Raw genomic sequence first — 21,382 nt, forward strand, 5'->3', positions numbered from 1 at the left:
GGCACAAAGTTTTCAAGGGGGCGCTGTTGAGCCATTTTGCTACGCCCATTAATGCAAACCTTTAAATATCAAATTTTTCGCCAGGCCTGACTAGGGTGCAAAATTTGGTGACTTTTTGGGCATGTTAAGGGGGGCAAAAAGGCCTTCACTTTGTCAGGAAAATAATAATAATAAAAATTCCTGCAAATACAATAGGGCCTTCGCTCTGAAGGTGCTCGGGCCCTAATAATAATAATAATAATTAAAGCTGCAAGCAGCGATTAACGGGCCCTCGCACTCACAGCCACCGCCCCCCATAAGCATATCAGAAAAGACACCACCCACGACTTCCTATGTCAAACCATTCAAAAGTTATAGCAGAAAAAGGGACAACCAATCAGAAGAAGGGGCGGGGCTAATTCAGGCCAATGAAGGTCAAGGACTCCATACAGAATCTGATGACACCACCCACGACTCTCTATGTCAAACCATTCCAAAGTTATAGCAGAAAATCGGGACAACCAATCAGAAGAAGGGGCGGGGCTAATTAAGGCCAACGGAGCTTAAGAACTCATTACAGAGTCCCATGATACCACCTACGACTCCCTATGTCAAACCATTAAAAAGTTATAGCAGAAAAAAGGGACAACCAATCAGAAGAAGGGGCGGGGCTAATTCTGGCCAATGAAGGTCAAGGACTCCATAAAGAATCTGATGACACCACCCAGGACTCTCTATGTCAAACCATTCCAATGTTATAGCAGAAAATCGGGACAACCAATCAGAAGAAGGGGTGGGGCTAATTAAGGCCAACGAAGCTTAAGGACTCATTACAGAGTCCCATGACACCACCCACAACTTCCTATGTCAAACCATTCAAAAGTTATGGCAGATAAAAGTATTCTAGGGGGCGCTGTTGAGCCCTTAGGCCACGCCCATTAATGCAAACCATGAAATATCAAATTTATCGCCAAGTCTGGCTTGCATGCAAAATGTTGTGACTTTTGGAGAACTATCAAATATGGACCAATCACATGAAGGGGGCGGCGCGCCTTTTGGCGTCTAGCATCGCCACGGTAACACTTTTGAAAGAGAAAAGTAATGCGTGTAGTCGCAGGATGTAGACGCACATTTTGATGTATAACACACCTGGGTGCACATTACGGTTCGGGCTGAATTAACTGCCGAAGGAATGGCATAAATTTCGCCAAAATGACACAATTTATTCAAAATGGCCGACATCCTGTTCGGTTTAGGCCATGGCTCCAAGAGACTTTTCTTTAAGTTGTGCCATGATACAGGTGTGTAGCGATTTTCGTGCATGTACGTCAAACCGTATTGTGGGGCTTGAGGCACAAAGTTTTCTGGGGGGCGCTGTTGAGCCATTTTGCCACGCCCATTAATGCAAACCATGAAATATCACATTTATCGCCAGGCCTGGCTTGCATGCCAAATTTGGTGCCTTTTGGGGAACTATCAAATATGGACCAATCAGATGAAGGGGGGGTGCGCTTGTTGGCTTCTAGCGTCGCCACGGTAACACTTTTGAAAGAGAAAAGTAATGCGTGTAGTCGCAGGATGGAGACGCACATTTTGATGTATAACACATCTGGGTTCACAATACGGTTCGGGCTGAATTAACTCTCGAAGGAATGGCATATATTGCTCCAAAATTACGCAATTAATTCAGAATGTTCAAAATGGCCGACTTCCTGTTCGGTTTCGGCCATGGCGCCAAGAGACTTTTCTTTAAGTAAAGACATGATAAATAAGTGTACCGATTTTCGTTCATTCAATTCAATTCAATTCAATTTTATTTATATAGCGTCTAATACAACAGAGTTGTCTCTAGACGCTTTACAGAGACCCATACCCAGAACATGACCCCCGAGCAGTTATTACATAAACAATGGCAGGTAAAAACTCCCCTAGTGGGAGAAAAACCTTAAGCCAAACAGTGGCAAGGAAAAACTCCCCTTTAGGAGGGAAGAAACCTTGAGCAGGACCAGGCTCATCAGGGGGGACCCTCCTGCCGAGGGCCAGACTGGTGGGTCAGGGACGGCAACAGCACAGCAGGCAGGTGGAAGCAGCAACGGGATGACCGGGGGTGGGGACCGCAGGCCAGCACACAGCTCCCGAAGCTCCGGCCCAATCAGCAAGTCCCAGGTTGGGGTGCAGGGTCAGGAAAAGACTTGTGCTCCGTAATGCAAGCTACAAGCCACCCACGGCCACCTGCAGGACAAAAGAGAGAAAAGGGAGGAGAAGGGGGGGCCAGCAACGGGATGACCAGGGGTGGGGACCGCAGGCCAGCACGCATCTCCCGAAGCTCCGGCCCAATCATCAAGTCCCAGGTTGGGGTGCAGGGTCGGGGAAAGGTTGAGAAGGGGCAGGGCCAGGGAGAGGAGTCTTGAGGGACGAACATTCTCCCCCGCCCAAAAGGGGCCGTTACCCTGCCCCCCTCACTCCCACACTGCAGGTTCCGGTGTCCGGCAAAGGATGCTGCAACATGGACAAAAGAGAGAAAAGGGAGGAGAAGGGGGGGCCAGCACAAGAAACCACAGGAGCGACTCTGACACACTAAAGTTTACACTACCTAGAGATTTACCAACACCAGCTAGAGGTTTACTAAACACTAACTATAGGCTTTACTAAACAGAAATGTTTTAAGTTTAGTTTTAAAGGTGGAGGTGGTGTCAGCCCCCTTAACCCAGATTGGAAGTTGGTTCCATAGTAGTGGCTTCATGTACGTCAAAGCGTATTATGGGGCTTGAGGCGCAAAGTTTTTTCTGTCTGAACCAATCAGATGAAGGGTGGGCGCGCTTTTTGGCGTCTAGCGTCGCCACGGTAACGCTTTTGAGAGAGAAAAGTAATGCGTGGGGTCGGAGGATGGAGACGCACATTTTGATGTATAACACACTTGGGGGCTCGTTACGGTTCGGGCCGTATTAACTGCCGAAGGAATGGCATAAATTTCGCCAAAAGCCATTTTGCCACGCCCATTAATGAAAACCATTAAATATCAAATTTTTCGCCAGGCCTGGCTTGGGTGCAAAATTTGGTGACTTTTTGGGCACGTTTAGGGGGGCAAAAAGGCCCTCCTTTCGTCAGAAAATTAATAAGAATAATAATAATTAAAGCTGCAAGCAGCGATGAACGGGCCCTCGCACTCACGTCCACCGCCCCCCATAAGCATATCAGAAATGACAGCACCCACGACTTCCTATGTCAAACCATTCAAAAGTTATAGCAGAAAAAAGGGACAACCAATCAGAAGAAGGGGCGGGGCTAGTTCAGGCCAATGAAGGTCAAGGACTCCATACAGAATCTGATGACACCACCCACTACTCTCTATGTCAAAACATTCAAAAGTTATAGCAGGAAATAGGGACAACCAATCAGAAGAAGGGGCGGGGCTAATTCAGGCCAATGAAGGTCAAGGACTCCATACAGAATCTTATGACACCACCCATGACTTTCTATGTCAAACCATTCAAAATTTATAGCAGAAAAAAGAGACAACCAATCAGAAGAAGGGGCGGGGCTAATTCTGGCCAATGAAGGTCAAGGACTCCATAAAGAATCTGATGACACCACCCAGGACTCTCTATGTCAAACCATTCCAATGTTATAGCAGAAAATCGGGCCAACCAATCAGAAGAAGGGGCGGGGCTAATTAAGGCCAACGAAGCTTAATGACTCATTACAGAGTCCCATGACACCACCCACAACTCTCTATGTCAAACCATTCAAAAGTTATGGCAGAGAAAAGTATTCTAGGGGGCGCTGTTGAGCCATTTTGCCACGCTCATTAATGCAAACCATGAAATATCAAATTTATCGCCAGGCCTGACTTGCATGCCAAATTTGGTGCCTTTTGGGGAACTATCAAATATGGACCAATCAGATGAAGGGGGGGTGCGCTTGTTGGCGTCTAGCGTCGCCACGGTAACACTTTCGAAAGAGAAAAGTAATGCGTGTAGTCGCAGGATGGAGACACATATTTTGATGTATAACACATCTGGGTTCACGATACGGTTCGGGCTGAATTAACTCTCGAAGGAATGGCTCATATTGCTCCAAAATTACGCGATTAATTCAGAATGTTCAAAATGGCCGACTTCCTGTTCGGTTTCGGCCATGGCGCCAAGAGACTTTTCTTTAAGTTGCGACATGATACAGGTGTGTACCGATTTTCATTCATGTACGTCAAAGCGTATTATGGGGCTTGAGGCGCAAAGTTTTTTCTGTCTGAACCAATCAGATGAAGGGTGGGCACGCTTTTTGGCGTCTAGCGTCGCCACGGTAACGCTTTTGAAAGAGAAAAGTAATGCGTGGTGTCGGAGGATGGAGACGCACATTTTGATGTATAACACACCTGGGTGCACGTTACGGTTCGGGCTGAATTAACTTTGGAAGGAATGGCATAAATTTCGCCAAAATGACACGACTAATTCAAAATGGCCGACTTCCTGTTCGTTTTCTCGACATGACGCCCCGAGACTTTTCTTTAAGTTTCGCCATGATACAGGTGTGTACCGATTTTCGTGCATGTACGTCAAACCGTGTCGTGGGGCTTGAGGCACAAAGTTTTCAAGGGGGCGCTGTTGAGCCATTTTGCCACGCCCATTAATGCAAACCATTAAATATCAAATTTTTCGCCAGGCCTGACTTGCATGCAAAATTTGGTGACTTTTTTGGCACGTTTAGGGGGGCAAAAAGGCCTTCCTTTTGTCAGGAAAAAAATAATAATAATAATTAAAGCTGCAAGCAGCGATGAACGGGCCCTCGCACTCACGGCCACTGCCCCCCATAAGCATATCAGACCTGACACCACCCACGACTTCCTATGTCAAACCATTCAAAAGATATAGCAGAAAAAAGGGACAAGCAATCAGAAGTAGGGGCGGGGCTAATTTAAGCCAATGAAGGTCAAGGACTCCATACAGAGTCTGATGACACCACCCAAGACTCTCTATGTCAAACCATTCAAAAGTTATAGCAGGAAATAGGGACAACCAATCAAAAGAAGGGGCGGGGCTAATTTTCACTAATTATGGTCAAGGACTCTATACCGAGTCCCATGACACCACCCACGACTCTTTATGTCAAACCATTCAAAAGTTATGGCACAGAAAAGTATTCTAGGGGGCGCTGTTGAGCCGTTAGGCCACGCCCATTAATGCAAACCATGAAATATCAAATTTATCACCAGGCCTGGCTTGCATGCAAAATTTGATGACTTTTGGAGAACTATCAACTATGGACCAATCAGATGAAGGGGGGGGGCGCGCTTTTTGGCGTCTAGCGTCGCCACGGTAACACTTTTGAAAGAGAAAAGTAATGCGTGTAGTCGCAGGGTGAAGACGCACATTTTGATGTATAACACACCTGGGTGCACGTTACGGTTTGGGCGGTATTAATTGCCGAAGGAATGGCATAAATTGCTCAAAAATTACGTGATTAATTCAGAATGTTCAAAATGGCCGACTTCCTGTTCGGTTTCGGCCATGGCGCCAAGAGACTTTTCTTTAAGGTGCGACATGATACAGGTGTGTACCGATTTTTGTTCATGTACATCAAACCGTATTATGGGGCTTGAGGCACAAAGTTTTCAAGGGGGCGCTGTTGAGCCATTTTGCTACGCCCATTAATGCAAACCATTAAATATCAAATTTTTCGCCAGGCCTGGCTTGCGTGCAAAATTTGGTGACTTTTTGGGCACGTTTAGGGGGGCAAAAAGGCCCTCCTTTCGTCAGAAAAATAATAATAATAACGCGAAGAATTCCTACAGATACAATAGGGCCTTCGCACTGAAGGTGCTCGGGCCCTAATAAAAATTCCTACAGATACAATAGGGCCTTCGCACTGAAGGTGCTCGGGCCCTAATAAAAATTCCTGCAAATACAATAGGGCCTTCGCACTGCAAGTGCTCGAGCCCTAATAATAATAAAAAAAATACAAATAATTCCTACAGATACAATAGGGCCTTCGCACTGAAGGTGCTCGGGCCCTAATAATAATGCGAAGAATTCCTACAGATACAATAGGGCCTTCGCACTGAAGGTGCTCGGGCCCTAATAAAAATTCCTGCAAATACAATAGGGCCTTCGCTCTGAAGGTGCTCGGGCCCTAATAATAACGCGAAGAATTCCTACAGATACAATAGGGCCTTCGCACTGAAGGTGCTCGGGCCCTAATAATAACGCGAAGAATTCCTACAGATACAATAGGGCCTTCGCACTGAAGGTGCTCGGGCCCTAATAATAATAATAATAAAAATTCCTACAGATACAATAGGGCCTTCGCACTGAAGGTGCTCGAGCCCTAATTAAAGCTGCAAGCAGCAATGAACGGGCCCTCACACTCACGGCCACCGCCCCCCATAAGTATCAGAAATGACACCACCCACGACTTCCTATGTTCAATTCAATTCAATTCAATTTTATTTATATAGCGTCTAATACAACAGAGTTGTCTCTAGACGCTTTCCAGAGACCCATACCCAGAACATAAACCCCCGAGCAGTTATTACATAAACAATGGCAGGTAAAAACTCCCCTAGTGGGAGAAAAACCTTAAGCCAAACAGTGGCAAGGAAAAACTCCCCTTTAGGAGGGAAGAAACCTTGAGCAGGACCAGGCTCATAAGGGGGGACCCTCCTGCCGAGGGCCAGACTGGTGGGTCAGGGACGGCAACAGCACAGCAGGCAGGTGGAAGCAGCAACGGGATGACCAGGGGTGGGGACCGCAGGCCAGCACGCAGCTCCCGAAGCTCCGGCCCAATCAGCAAGTCCCAGGTTGGGGTGCAGGGTCGGGGAAAGACTTGTGCTCCGTAATGCAAGCTACAAGCCACCCACAACCACCTGCAGGACAAAAGAGAGAAAAGGGAGGAGAAGGGGGGGCCAGCAACGGGATGACCAGGGGTGGGGACCGCAGGCCAGCATGCAGCTCCCGAAGCTCCGGCCCAATCAGCAAGTCCCAGTTTGGGGTGCAGGGTCAGGGAAAGACTTGTGCTCCGTAATGCAAGCTACAAGCCACCCACGACCACCTGCAGGTTCCGGTGTCCGGCAAAGGATGCTGCAACATGGACAAAAGAGAGAAAAGGGAGGAGAAGGGGGGGCCAGCACAAGAAACTACAGGAGCGACTCTGACACACTAAAGTTTACACTACCTAGAGATTTACCAACACCAGCTAGAGGTTTACTAAACACTAACTATAGGCTTTACTAAACAGAAATGTTTTAAGTTTAGTTTTAAAGGTGGAGGTGGTGTCAGCCTCCCTAACCCAGATTGGAAGTTGGTTCCATAGTAGTGGTGCCTGATAGCAGAACGCCCGCCCTCCAAATCTACATTTAGATACTCTAGGAACTACGAGTAAACCTGCACTCTGAGAACGGAGAGCTCTGACAGGAACATAAGGCACTATCAGGTCTTGCAAATAATGCGGAGCTAAGCCGTTTTGGGCTTTATACGCAAGTAATAGAATTTTAAACTGGATTCTGAATTTTACGGGTAACCAATGGAGCGACGCTAACACTGGGGAGACGTGGTCTCTCCTGCTGATTCCTGTCAGTACTCGTGCTGCTGCATTCTGGATCAGCTGGAGCCTATTCAGCAAATTACTTGGACATCCTGCTAACAACACATTACAGTAATCTAGTCTAGAAGATACAAACGCATGAACTAGTTTTTCTGCATCACTCTGCGAGAGGATTTTCCTAATCTTTGCAATATTACGGAGATGGAAAAAGGCTATTTTACAAACCTGATTGACATATGGTTTAAACGACAAATCCTGATCGAAAATAACACCAAGGTTTCTCACAGTTGCACTGGAAGCCATCGCAACACCATCTAATCCCTTCCTAAGATGCTCTGGACCAAGAATGATAACCTCTGTTTTATCTGAATTTAGAAGCAAGAAATTTCTGGACATCCAGTCCTTGATGTCCCTAAGACATGCCTGAAGTTTAACTAACGGTTCTGTTTCATCCGGCTTCATAGACAAGTAGAGCTGCGTATCATCAGCATAACAATGAAAGTGTATGCCGTGATTCTGGATTATACTTCCCAACGGCTGCATGTATAAACTGAACAAGATTGGCCCTAGCACTGAACCCTGCGGAACACCATAACAGACCCTTGACTGTTCTGAAGAAACCTCATGTACATGAACAAACTGGAACCTGTCAGATAGGTATGATTTAAACCAACATAGAGCTGTCCCTTTAATCCCAACAACATGCTCTAACCTGTGCAGTAAAATGCCATGATCTATGATCTATAGTGTCAAAAGCAGCACTGAGGTCCAGTAGAACCAGTATGGACACTAATCCCTTATCTGAGGCCATAAGGAGGTCATTCGTGACTCGAACAAGTGCTGTCTCTGTGCTATGATGCATTCTGAACCCTGACTGAAAGACTTCAAACAGATCATTTCTATACAAATAGTCACATAACTGGCTTGAAACTGCCTTTTCCAGAATTTTAGACACAAATGGAAGGTTGGAAATTGGTCTATAATTAGCTAAGGTGTCTGGGTCAAGAGAAGGTTTTTTAAGTAAAGGTTTAATTACTGCCACTTTGAAAACCTGTGGTACATATCCTAAACTTAGGGATAGGTTAATTTGGTCCAGTATTGTCGTACCAATAAGAGAAAAAATATGCTTGAATAGTCGAGTCGGGATGGGGTCTAACATACATGTGGTTGACTTAGCTCTATTGACGAGTGAGGTCAGCTCAGGGAGGTCTATAGGATCAAAACAGTCTAGAGACAAGTCAGAGCCTAGGGAAGTCGCTAAAGCTGAAGAAACGCCCACAACCGGCTGGTTGATTTCTTCTCTAATTCTCGCGATTTTACTGTTGAAGAAGCCCATAAAGTCCTCACTACTGAGAGCTGCAGGAATGCACGGCTCAACAGAGTTGTGACTCTTTGTCAGCCTGGCTACAGTGCTGAACAGAAAACGTGGGTTACTTTTGTTATCCTCTATCAACGTTGAATAATAAGCTGTTCTGGCTTTGCGAATGGCTTTTTTATATACTATTAGAATATCTTTCCATTCACGATAAGAGTCTACAGACCTACAAGAGTACCACTTCCTTTCCATTTTACGCACGTTTTGTTTCAACATGCGGATATCTGAATTATACCAGGGAGTTAAGCTCCTGTGGCTAGAAACCCTCCTTTTCAAAGGAGCGACTTCATCTAAAGCTGAATGTAACAAATCAGCAGTGTTACTAGCAAGGAAATCAACATCTGCAGAGGTAGAACCCAGGTCACTGGCCTCGACTACATCACTATTTCGCACTGTCGTAAGATAAGCAATGGCCTCCCTAAATTTAACAATAACTTCATCAGACAAACATCTGCTAAAATAATACCTCCTATTTTGCACTTCAACATCAACAAAATTAAATTCAAACGTTATTAAGTAATGGTCGGATAAAAGGGAGTTTACAGGTGACTCACCGTAGGTGAGAACGAGATCGAGAGTATGATTAAAACAGTGCGTCGGTTTATCCACTTTTTGTGAGATACCCATTGATTCTAGAAGAGAATCGAAGGCTAATTTAAGATTATCGCTTTCAACATCCATATGAATGTTAAAATCACCCACTATGATGAATTTATCTGTGCTGATCAATAATCCAGAAAGGAAATCTGAAAATTCAGACAAAAACTCTAGATACGCACCAGCAGGGGGCCGGTACACTACCACTAACACAACTGGCTTCTCTGATTTCCAGCTCGGAAATTTCAGACCAAGCATGAGGCTTTCAAATGTATTATAGTTGCACTTAGGTTCAATTTTTGTTTGGAGACCGGAGTTATAAATTGCTGCGACTCCTCCGCCTCGGCCCGTGCTTCTAGGAATGTGATGATTAAAGTAGCCGGGCGGAGTTGATTCATTCAAACTAACATACTCTTCCTCCTGTAACCATGTTTCTGTTAAGCAGAAAATATCACTCCTGCTCTCTGTAATTATATCATTTACTAACAGAGACTTGGAGCTTAATGATCGTATATTTAGTAGTCAGCATCTAATTTTTCGGTCTGTAATTGGTACCAAATGTACATTGGTTTTAATTTTTACAAGGTTATCTTGGTTAACGCCTCTATAACGCTGCACCTGGTGAGCTTTTGGAGGGCGGGGAACTGCAACCACTTCTATTTTGCTAGGCACCTGGCCAGAGTCGCCAATATCATGTAATCCTACAGTTTTAGAGTCGCTAATTACATAATGCAATCCTATAGTTTTGTTGGCAGGCGTTGGTCCTCGAGAAGCAGCAGAGAAGTGTGTTAAACTACAGCTCTGCATCCTGGCCTGGACCCTGCATTGTCAGGGGGAGTGTCTAATAACATTGGCCAGATTTCTAGACATAAGAGCTGCACCATCCCGGGTGGGATGAATGCCGTCCCTTCTAATCAGACCAGGCTTTCCCCAGAATGTCTCCCAGTTGTCAATAAAGTCCACGTCGTTTTCTGAACACCACTGAGACAACCAGCGGCGGAGCGAGAGCATGCGACTAAACATGTCATCGCTGGTGGGGGGGGCCGCGGGGCCCTGTCCCTAGCCGGTGGGGGCCTTGGGGGCCTGTGGGGGGGGTTACCTCATGGCGGTGGGGGGGGGTGGCTGGGGAGGGCTCGGGCGGGGGGCTGTGGCTGGGGCGTCTCCGGGCCTCCCGGGGGGGCGGGGCCGTGGACGTGGGGGTCCCACCCGGAGGGCCCGGCCCTGCCTGGGTGGGGGGTGGCTGTCTGCGCTGGGGGGGCATTGCTGCCTTGGTCCTCCGTCGCTGGGCGGGGGCCAAGTGCCCCTGCGGATGTGGGGACTCCGGGACCCTTGGGGTGTCCGCCGGGGTGGCCTCGGGGGGGGGTGGGGCCGGGTCCGGGGAGCGGGCCTCCCCTGACCGGGGGGTGCACGGGCGGGCGCGACGGCGGGGTGGCACCATTCCCAGGTATCTATGTCTTATGTTGTCAGTATGAATGGGAGGATGTTGGACCGTTTCCCCCTCCGTCTGGGTGCTCCGGCGGCGCCGGGGGCGCCCTTGGAGGTACGGTGGGGCCCTTGCCCGGCTCGGGGGGCCGGCCCCCGTCTACTGGACGGCCGGTGGGGGGACGCGGGTGTCTTATCAGGGCCGGCTTTGCTGGTCCTGCTTCCTGGCTTCGGCCTCCGCTCCCCCTCTTGCCCCACCTACACGATTCATACGCACATAGGCGAAAGGCGGGGGGTCCAGGTCGTGGGGGGCACTGTCCCGCGGGGCCTGGCACTCCCCGCCTCACGGTTTTAACAGCAAAATAGACACTGCACATTCAACACTTAATAAATACATTTGACATAGACATACACACTGGCTTGTTCACCTGCATGCTGGCTCTCTAGTTTTTGGGTTTAGGTAGCGGTAGCGATAGCTTAGCTCAGACTGCGATCAGATCTCAAGATTTAGGTCGATTGCTGTTCGTGTTTTGGATGGCTCCGTGCCGGTTTCGTGCTTTGTTTGTGGTTTTTTTTTGTTGCAGATTTCCAGTGCTTGACGTGTGTCTCCGTGTGTTCCTGCTTCCTGGATTGGCAGTGGATGTCGTCACCACCCCCCCCCCCCACCCCCCCCCCCCCCCCCCCAAAAAAAAAAAAAAAAAAAAAAAAACACTGGGTTTGTATGTGTATATTTATGTATGTGTACGCATATGTGTGCGTATATATATGTATATATTACATGTAGTAATAATGCACATATATACACTTTTGGTTTCTACCGTCATGGTATCAATCAATAATATGTGTGCAGACAAGGTAAAAAAAAAAAAAAAAAAAAAAAAAAAAAAAAAACATGTCATCGCTGGTCAGATTGGGGAGGGGGCCAGAAAAACCTACAGAGTCCGACATGGACTTGGCGTAGTTACACACCGAGACAATATTCATTCTGGTTACTTCCGACTGGCGAAGACGGGAGTCGTTAGCTCCGACATTGATGATAACTTTACCATATTTACGATTACCCTTTGCCAGTAGCTTCAAATTTGCTTCTATTTCGCCCGCTCTGGCCCCCGGGATGCACCTAACTAAGGTCTCTGGAGTCGGCCTCACATGTCTCACAATAGAGTCTCCAATCACCAGGGTCGGTTTCTCAACAGATGTGTCGCTGAGTGGGGAAAAACGGTTAGACACATGAAGCGGGTGGTGGTGTTCCGTGAGCCCTTTAAGACTAGTCTTCCTCCGAACCGTCACCCAGCTGCCCTGCCTGGCCGGCTGCTCGGGAGCTGCAGGGGAGCGGCTATGTCAAACCATTGAAAAGTTATAGCAGAAAAAAGGGACAACCAATCAGAAGAAGGGGCGGGGGTAATTCAAGCCAATGAAGGTCAAGGACTCCATACAGATTCTGATTACACCACCCACGACTCTCTATGTCAAACCATTCCAAAGTTATAGCAGAAAATCGGGACAACCAATCAGAAGAAGGGGCGGGGCTAATTAAGGCCAACGAAGCTTAAGGACTCATTACAGAGTCCCATGACACCACCCACGACTTCCTATGTCAAACCATTCAAAAGTTATAGCAGAAAAAAGGGACAACCAATCAGAAGAAGGGGCGGGGCTAATTAAGGCCAACGAAGCTTGAGGACTCATTACAGATTCCCATGACACCACCCACGACTTCCTATGTCAAACAATTAAAATGTTATAGCAGAAAAAAGGGACAACCAATGACAAGAAGGGGCGGGGCTAATTCCGGCCAATGAAGGTCAAGGACTCCATACAGAATCTTATGACACCACCCAGGACTCTCTATGTCAAACCATTCCAAAATTATAGCAGAAAATCGGGACAACCAATCAGAACAAGGGGCGGGGCTAATTAAGGCCAACGAAGCTTAAGTACTCATTACAGAGTCCCATGATACCACCCATGACTTCCTATGTCAAACCATTCAAAAGTTATAGCAGAAAAAAGGGACAACCAATCAGAAGAAGGGGCGGGGCTAAGGACTCATTACAGAGTCCCCTGACACCACCCACAACTCTCTATGTCAAACCATTCAAAATTATGGCAGAGAAAAGTATTCTAGGGGGCGCCGTTGAGCCGTTAGGCCACGCCCATTAATGCAAACCATGAAATATCAAATTTATCGCCAAGTCTGGCTTGCATGCAAAATTTGGTGACTTTTGGAGAACTATCAAATACGGACCAATCACATGAAGGGGGGGCGCGCCTTTTGGCGTCTAGCGTCGCCACGGTAACACTTTTGAAAGAGAAAAGTAATGCGTGGTGTCACAGGATGTAGACGCACATTTTGATGTATAACACACCTGGGGGCACATTACGGTTCGGGCTGAATTAACTGACGAAGGAATGGCATAAATTTCGCCAAAATGACACAATGTATTCAAAATGGCCGACATCCTGTTCGGTTTCGGCCATGGCTCCAAGAGACTTTTCTTTAAGTTGTGCCATGATACAGGTGTGTAGCGATTTTCGTGCATGTACGTCAAACCGTATTGTGGGGCTTGAGGCACAAAGTTTTCCGGGGGGCGCTGTTGAGCCATTTTGCCACGCCCATTAATGCAAACCATGAAATATCAAATTTATCGCCAGGCCTGGCTGGCATGCCAAATTTGGTGCCTTTTGGGGAACTATCAAATATGGACCAATCAGATGAAGGGGGGGTGCGCTTGTTGGCGTCTAGCATCGCCACGGTAACACTTTTGAAAGAGAAAAGTAATGCGTGTAGTCGCAGGATGGAGACGCACATTTTGATGTATAACACATCTGGGTTCACGATACGGTTCGGGCTGAATTAACTCTCGAAGGAATGGCATATATTGCTCCAAAATTACGCAATTAATTCAGAATGTTCAAAATGGCCGACTTCCTGTTCGGTTTCGGCCATGGCGCCAAGAGACTTTTCTTTTAGTTGCGACATGATACAGGTGTGTACCGATTTTCGTTCATGTACGTCAAACCGTATTATGGGGCTCAAACCGTATTATGGGGCTTGAGGCACAAAGTTTTTTCTGTCGAACCAATCAGATGAAGGGTGGGCGCGCTTTTTGGCGTCTAGCGTCGCCACGGTAACGTTTTTGAAAGAGAAAAGTAATGCGTGTTGTCGCAGGATGGAGACGCACATTTTGATGTATAACACACTTGGGGGCACGTTACGGTTCGGGCTGAATTAACTTTCGAAGGAATGGCATAAATTGCGCCAAAGTGACACGATTAATTCAAAATGGCCGACTTCCTGTTTGGTTTCGGGCATGACGCCAAGAGACTTTTCTTTAAGTTGCCCCATGATACAGGTGTGTACCGATTTTCGTGCATGTACGTCAAACCGTATCGTGGGGCTTGAGGCACAAAATTTTCAAGGGGGCGCTGTTGAGCCATTTTGCCACGCCCATTAATGCAAACCTTTAAATATCAAATTTTTCGCCAGGCCTGACTAGGGTGCAAAATTTGGTGACTTTTTGGGCACGTTTAGGGGGGCAAAAAGGCCTTCCTTTTGTCAGAAAAATAATAATAATAACGCGAAGAATTCCTACAGATACAATAGGGCCTTCGCACTGAAGGTGCTCGGGCCCTAATAATAATAATAATAACTAGAAAATTTCATGAAATTTTGATATGGGCATGCCCTACGGCCCATTCGACCCCTCTCGCTGCTTTGGTTTGGGGCTGTAGTGGTTGTGTTCGGGGTGGTTCTATGTCAGTTTGAGGTGTTTACAGTTGTATTGCATTCATTCCTGTGCTCCCAATAGTTATTAAAGGCGTGCGCTTTTTAGCGTCTAGCGCCCCTCACGGTGACACTTTTGACTGAAAAAAGTAATGCCCATCGAGGCAACATGGAGACGCATCTAACGATGTATGCCATGCATGGGTGCACGTTGCGGTTCAGGCTACATTAATGGATAGGTTTTTGTTTCACCGTGGTAAAAAAAAACCATCCGAATGAATGGGGCCATTTGGCCTGGATTTTGACATAAAATTTCCTTAAATAACAGCTTCATGAAATTTGAATATGTCGAAGTCCACAGCGTGCTGAGTCGGGGAACATTTGTAGGATGTCTCTATGATAAACTGTTGCCTAGCAACAAGCGTCCAAAGTCAAACGGAAATAAAGAAAAAAATGAAAGGTCATTATCGCAAAAAGTGTAATAATTGGCTTAATGAGCTTGTACGGTCCGTTAGTGCCAATCGGGCCGAGTGTTTGAAAGTTTGAACGATGTCTCTATGATAAAGTCTGGCCGAGCAATAAACGTTCAAATTTTTGCCTTTTTTTTTGCTTTTTGGCATCTAGCGTTGCCACGGTAACACTTTCGACTGAGAAAAGTAATGCCCATCGAGGCACGATGGAGACGCATCCAACGATGTATGCCATGCATGGGTGCACGTTCCGGTTCGGGCCATAATAACAGATTGTTTATTCACATGCTCCCCCATACAAATGCATAGGTTTTTGTTGCCATGGTAACAAGCTCCATAGGATAGAATGGGACAATTAGGCTTCAATATCTCAAAAGCTGTAAACGACAGCGTAATGAAACCTCAGTATGTTGTAGTCCACAGCAACCCGAGTCTTTTAACGTTAAATTAAAGTCTCTACGATATCGTGTTGCCGCGCAACAAGCGTCCGAAATTCCGTTAGCATCAAAATGAGCAAAGTGGAATACCTCAAAAACCGTAATAGCAAGCATGATGAGACTAAAATATGTTGCAGTACAAAGCGTCCCGGGTTTGTCAATGTTGTAATGATGTCTGTACGATAAACGGTTGCCTAGCAACAAACGTCCAAAATAAAAGGGATTTTTTTTTTAAATTGAAAGTTAAATATCGCAAAAACCGTAATAACTAGCATGATGAAGCTGTATGGTCCTTTAAAGACTATCGGGCCGAGTGTTTCAAAGTTTGAACGATGTCTCTACGATAAAGTTCGGCCGAGCAATAAGCGCGGGAATTTTCGCCTTTTTTTTTGCTTTTTGGCAACTAGCGTTGCCACGGTAACCCCTATTACTGAGAAAAGTAATACCCATCAAATCACGATGGAGACGCATCCAACGATGTATGCCAAGCATGGGTGCACGTTGCGGTTCGGGCCGTATTAACGGACGAAAAAAGAGTGCGGAATAATAAGAATAAGAAAAGGGAAACCTTTCTGTATACTAATATATCGCCTTCATTTTTCAGGTTTTTTGGGCCGTGTTGTATTTTTGGGGGATTTTTTTTTCCCACATCAGAGCAAGGTCATGCTGTACACCCGCTGGTGCGCTGTGGGACTTTTGCGACTTTAGCTTGTTAGCAAAATGCTAGCAACATTGCCTTTTGGGCCATTCTGGACGATTGCAATATGGTCATGCCACTACTTGGCATGCCCATAATAAAAATTCCTACAGAAACAATAGGGCCTTCGCACTGAAGGTGCTCGGGCCCTAATAAAAATTAAATAAATAGTCCCTTCTCCCTGTGTGTGTCTGCCTGTCATGCACGGGTACGTGCGCTCATGTTGTTTACTTTTAAGCTGGAATTATGGTTCTGCGTCACACCAACGCAGAGCCTACGCCGTAGGGTCCGGCATAGGTGCGCGTCGCCGCGTACCCTACGCCGTAAGCTCTGCGTTGGTATAACGCGGAACCATAATTCAGCCTAGAGCAGCTCTGAGGGGAGACGGGAGGGAGGAGGGGGAGCGGGTGTGCCGGGCCGCCATCCCGAGTGTCTTGATGATTTGCTGAGCCTACCGTTAGTTTTTAAATTGTAAAAAGTGGGGGGGACAAATACATGATTTTGAAAAGTGGGGGGGACATGTCCCCCCTGCCCCCAGTGGAAATTGCGTTGTGCGATCGTGGCCCTAACGGGCAGCAACGACGTGCTGCCACTCACTCGCTTTATTTTATACTATTTATATACTTTTCCTACTTTTACTGTGACCACCAAATAATCTCGTTTCACTGTCCTCTCTCCACATCCTCCACAACATCTAGATCTCAGATCTCAGCGAAATTCAGTGGCACGGTGGCTCGACACGTTCATTCATTCTGACGCATTCATCCCTAACAGGCTGCAGGAAGCCACTGCGCATGCTCAGTAGGCTCATCCATATGGATTTATGGGCGTGTTGAGGGCGGGATATGGGGCGGATTCAGCTGCGCAGCTTTCCAGGTGGACTGTGATTCATAAAGGGAATATTGCGTGGAAGTGTGCGTGCACGCGGTTTTATAGATCCGGATTTTTTTTTGCGCCCGCCATTTTCGGCTTTTGGGCGTACGTGCACTTTTAGTATGAATCCTACGCAGTCCATTTTAAATGAGGCCCCAGGGCATTACAATAATCTAAACGACTAGAGATAAAAGCATCAGCACCTCCGTGCTGACCTGAGAGAGAAACGGGCGGACTCTGGCTATATTCTTGACATGGTAAAAACCTATCTTCGTAATATTCTTTATGTGTGGAATAAAAGTGAGCTCAGAGTCAAAAATAACACCCAGGTTCTTTACACATTGCGAAGGTTTAAAATCTTGTAGTTTTGGTAAAAGTTTCTCTCTCTGGCCTTCAGGACCAATAACTAAAACCTCTGTTTTTTCCTGGTTGAGCTGTAGGAAATTATCTGCCATCCATGACTTAATATCTAAAATACAGTTAAAAAGGGCGTCAAGTGGCCCTGTGTCATCAGGAGACGCGATGTACAGCTGTGTGTCATCAGCGTAGCTGTGGAAGCTGATGCTGTGTCTCCTGATGACGTCCCCCAAGGGAAGCATGTAAAGGTTAAAAAGAAGTGGACCTAAAATTGACCCTTGGGGGACCCCACACTTAATTTCATGCATTCTGGAGGAACATGTATCCAAACTTGCGAAGAAAGATCGATCTGTGAGATAGGAGCGGAACCAGTTAAAAACAGTACCAGAGAGGCCCACCAGGTGCTTCAGTCTGTTTAATAAAATGTGATGGTCTACTGCATCGAAGGCGGCACTAAGATCCACTAGAACCAAGACTGTCAGTTTGCGGTTATCTAAATTGCACCTGATGTCATTTAAAATCTTTAAAAGGGCTGTCTCGGTGCTGTGGTTCATCCTAAAGCCAGACTGAAATTTCTCTAAAATATTGTTTCTTATTAAAAAATAATTTACTTGGTTAAAAACCAGCTTTTCTAAAATCTTACTTAAAAAGGGTAAGTTGGATACAGGTCTGTAGTTATTAAAAATGCTGTGATCTAAATTGCTATTCTTCAGAAGGGGCTTCATCATTGCCATTTTAAAGGCAGCAGGGAAGACACCCGTCTGAAGAGAGTAATTTACTATATTTAAAATCTGTTCCTCAAAGAATTCATGAAATGTCTTTAAAAGTGATGTGGGAATAGGGTCTAAAAGGCAGGTTGTTGGGTTTACCTGGGAGAAAACTCAACCAAGGGTCCTCGCATCAACCAGGGCAAAACTCTCCAGTGTTTCCTCGGATAAAAGCAACTGTCCAGATGTGTTAAAAATGACATTTTGATGTGTTAAAAGACGGGACCTAATGTTCTCAATTTTACTTCCAAAGTGGTCTGCAAAATCCTCACAATTGTCTGTTGGTGTTTGTGAGGATTTCTTAAAATGTACATTGGTTAAAAGATTGAAGGTGGAGAAAATAAATTTAGGATTGTTTTTATTGTCTGTAATGAGTTTTGAGAAATGAGCAATTATTGCCTGTTTGACAGTTTTATTGTAGGATTTGAGTTGTTCACGAAATATTTGATAATGTATTGTAAGTTTACTTTTTCTCCACCTTCTCTCAGCACCCCTGAATTTTCTTTTTGATTTTTTGACTTCCTCAGTTCTCCATGGGGGTGTAGGCTTAGTTTTTATGGTTTTTGTTAAAAGTGGAGCAACTGAGTTCAGAGTGGATTCCAGTTTCCTATTAAAATTATTAACAATAAAATCACATGATGCAGGTAAAACATCAGCATGAGTGCTCTGTAAAATCTCAATACAATTTGCAGCCACTTCAGAAGTTAGGTAGCGTTTCCTCACCGTTCTCATCGAGGCTTCCTGATGATTAAGACTGGTGATGTTAAAAAACACGCAGTAATGGTCAGACACAGCCAGGTCGACAACAGAGGACACACCTGTGGACAGGCCATAGGTTATGACCAGGTCCAGGGTGTGTCCTCTGTTGGCTGTGTGACATGTTGGGTAAAATCCATGCAGTTTAAAAGGTTTAAAAAATCTCTCGACAGTGGGTCGGAGGTATTGTCAATGTGCAGATTAAAATCACCAGTTATTAAAATTATGTTGTAAGTGGTATGTATGATTGATAAAAGCTCAGAAAATTCACTGATAAAAACACTGGAGTGATGGGGTGGTTTATATACAGTTAAACAAAGAATAGGAGGACTGCGGAAAACAAAAGCAAGGTGTTCAAATGAGGAGTAGTTGTTAAAAGAGACCTCCCTTGCAGCCAATGTGTTTTTAAAAATTGAAGCTGTGCCGCCTCCCTTTCTAACACCCCGTGTAGTAAATAAAAAATTAAAATTTGGTGGAGAAGCCTGGATGAGGGAAAATGCAGTGTCCGTGCCAAGCCATGTCTCTGTTAAAAGAATACCATCAAGTTTATGATGTACAATAAGATCATTTAAAATAAAGGTTTTGTTTAAAAGAGAGCGCGCGTTCAGCACAGCCAAGTCAATGTCTGCGCTGAACGTGCGCTCATGACCACAATGTACCGGGATGATAAAAACAAGATTGTCTCTGTTAAAACCAGTGGGTCTGTGGATCTGAGGAAACGGGTGGTGACCAGGGGATGGATCAGTTGAGGATCTGGTGTGTGAGTAACGCCAGATGTAGCTGGCTTTCTGGAAAAATTATCTGGTGGGGGTGGCAGTGATGACTGTGACCTGTGGGGGCAGCTGGAGAGGGGGGCAGTGCTGTGAGCAGCTGGCTCCACAGGTGGAGAAGAAGACTCCGGGTCCGAGCTGGAAGTGTGGGTGTGACAGGAAAATAGTCACTCACGTGGAGCAGACAGAACAGTGTGCTGAATGTTTGCAGCTAACATGCGGCTGCCCAACCTGTTTGGGTGAACTCCGTCGGGTCTGTAAAAAGAGGGACGATTCCAGAAAAGATTAAAATTGTCGATAAAACCAATGTTAAGAGCTCTGCAGGTGTTCTGTAGCCAAGAGCTCAGATACAGCAGTCTGCTGAAGCACCATGCTCCCCGAGACAGCGTTGGAAGGGGACCGCTAATAAAAATGGACTTCCCACAGTTTTTCAGGAAGGTGAACAGTTCATTAAAATCCTTTTTTAAAAGCTCAGAGGGCGGTTTGGAGGAATCATTGGATCCCACATGTACGATGATGCGAGTTATGGAGGATGGAAGAGACTGCAGCAGAGCAGGGAGTTTACCCAGAATCACCGGGACTGTGGCTCCAGGGAAGGAATGTGTGACTGCGTTGGAGAACCGAATATTCCAGAATATTGAGTCTCCCACGATCAGTGTAGTTCGGGAGAAGAGGGGGCGAGGAGAACAAGGTTGTGGGGACTCAAGATTGGGGGATGCAAGGTCCACGCTGAGTTCCCGGGTAGACGGGTGAGGTGGTGAGGCTGCTGCTACGGCATCAGACGAGGGAGGGGGATTCCCTGCCGGCTCCGGGCGAGGACGAGGAGGACCACCGGAGCCTCGGAGCACGGCCTCCTTCAAGATTTTCCGTCGGGCAGAGTAGGTCGTAGACCGGGGGCTCCTGGGTGTCGCCAGCTGACAGTGGAGGGGCTTGGGTGTCGGCCGGCGCCGTTTTCAGGTGCAGAGGTGGAACCGCAGGTGAGGGGACATCAGCCGGATGGACCGGGTTTTCATCCGCAGACAAAGCCGTGTAGCGGTTGGAGAGGCTCAGGGGAGGAGGAGGAGAGGTGGCCCTGTCTGAGTGCTTCTTGCGACCGCGAATCACCACTTCAGACCAGGGTGGTTCGCGGTTGGGTGTAGAGCAGGAAGAGGGCCGTGGACAGGTGGAGGGGTCCCACACAGCTGTATCCAGAAGGGCTGCGCTTAGCTCGGATATCTTTCTGGATATCTTTCTGTATATGTCCACTACAGGAAAAATAAATGCATTTAAATGCAGTAATTTATGTGTCCACTAGAGGGCAAATAAATGCATATAAATGCAGTAAGTTATATGTCTATAGAGGGAAAATAAGTAATTTTAATGCAGAAATGTATGCGTCCACTAGAGGGAAAATAAATGCATTTAAATGCAATAATTTAAGTGTGTCCACTAGAGGGCAAATACATGCATTTGAATGCCGTAAATTATGTGTCCACTAGAGGGCAAATAAATTAATTCAATGCAGTAATTTATCTTTCCACTAAAGGGAAAAAAGTACTTTTAATGCAGTAATTTATGTGTCCCCTAGAGGGCAAATAAATCAATTTAAATGCAGTAATTTATGTGTCCACTAGAGG

At 46.2% G+C, this 21,382-nt stretch overlaps 1 protein-coding gene across 1 annotated transcript; it reads right to left on the bottom strand.

The window, feature by feature from the left end:
* Nucleotides 1-7,188: 7,188 nt before the first annotated feature.
* LOC133451766 (uncharacterized) lies at nt 7,189-8,064 on the bottom strand (the record flags this gene model as incomplete). The annotated part of the gene is made up of 1 exon (XM_061730908.1): nt 7,189-8,064. A coding segment is annotated over one exon (876 nt), but the record flags the coding sequence as incomplete, so codon positions are not given.
* Between the last annotated feature and the right edge of the window lie 13,318 nt (nt 8,065-21,382).

Source organism: Cololabis saira, chromosome 10, assembly GCF_033807715.1.
Source record: "Cololabis saira isolate AMF1-May2022 chromosome 10, fColSai1.1, whole genome shotgun sequence".
Lineage (NCBI taxonomy): Eukaryota > Metazoa > Chordata > Actinopteri > Beloniformes > Belonidae > Cololabis > Cololabis saira.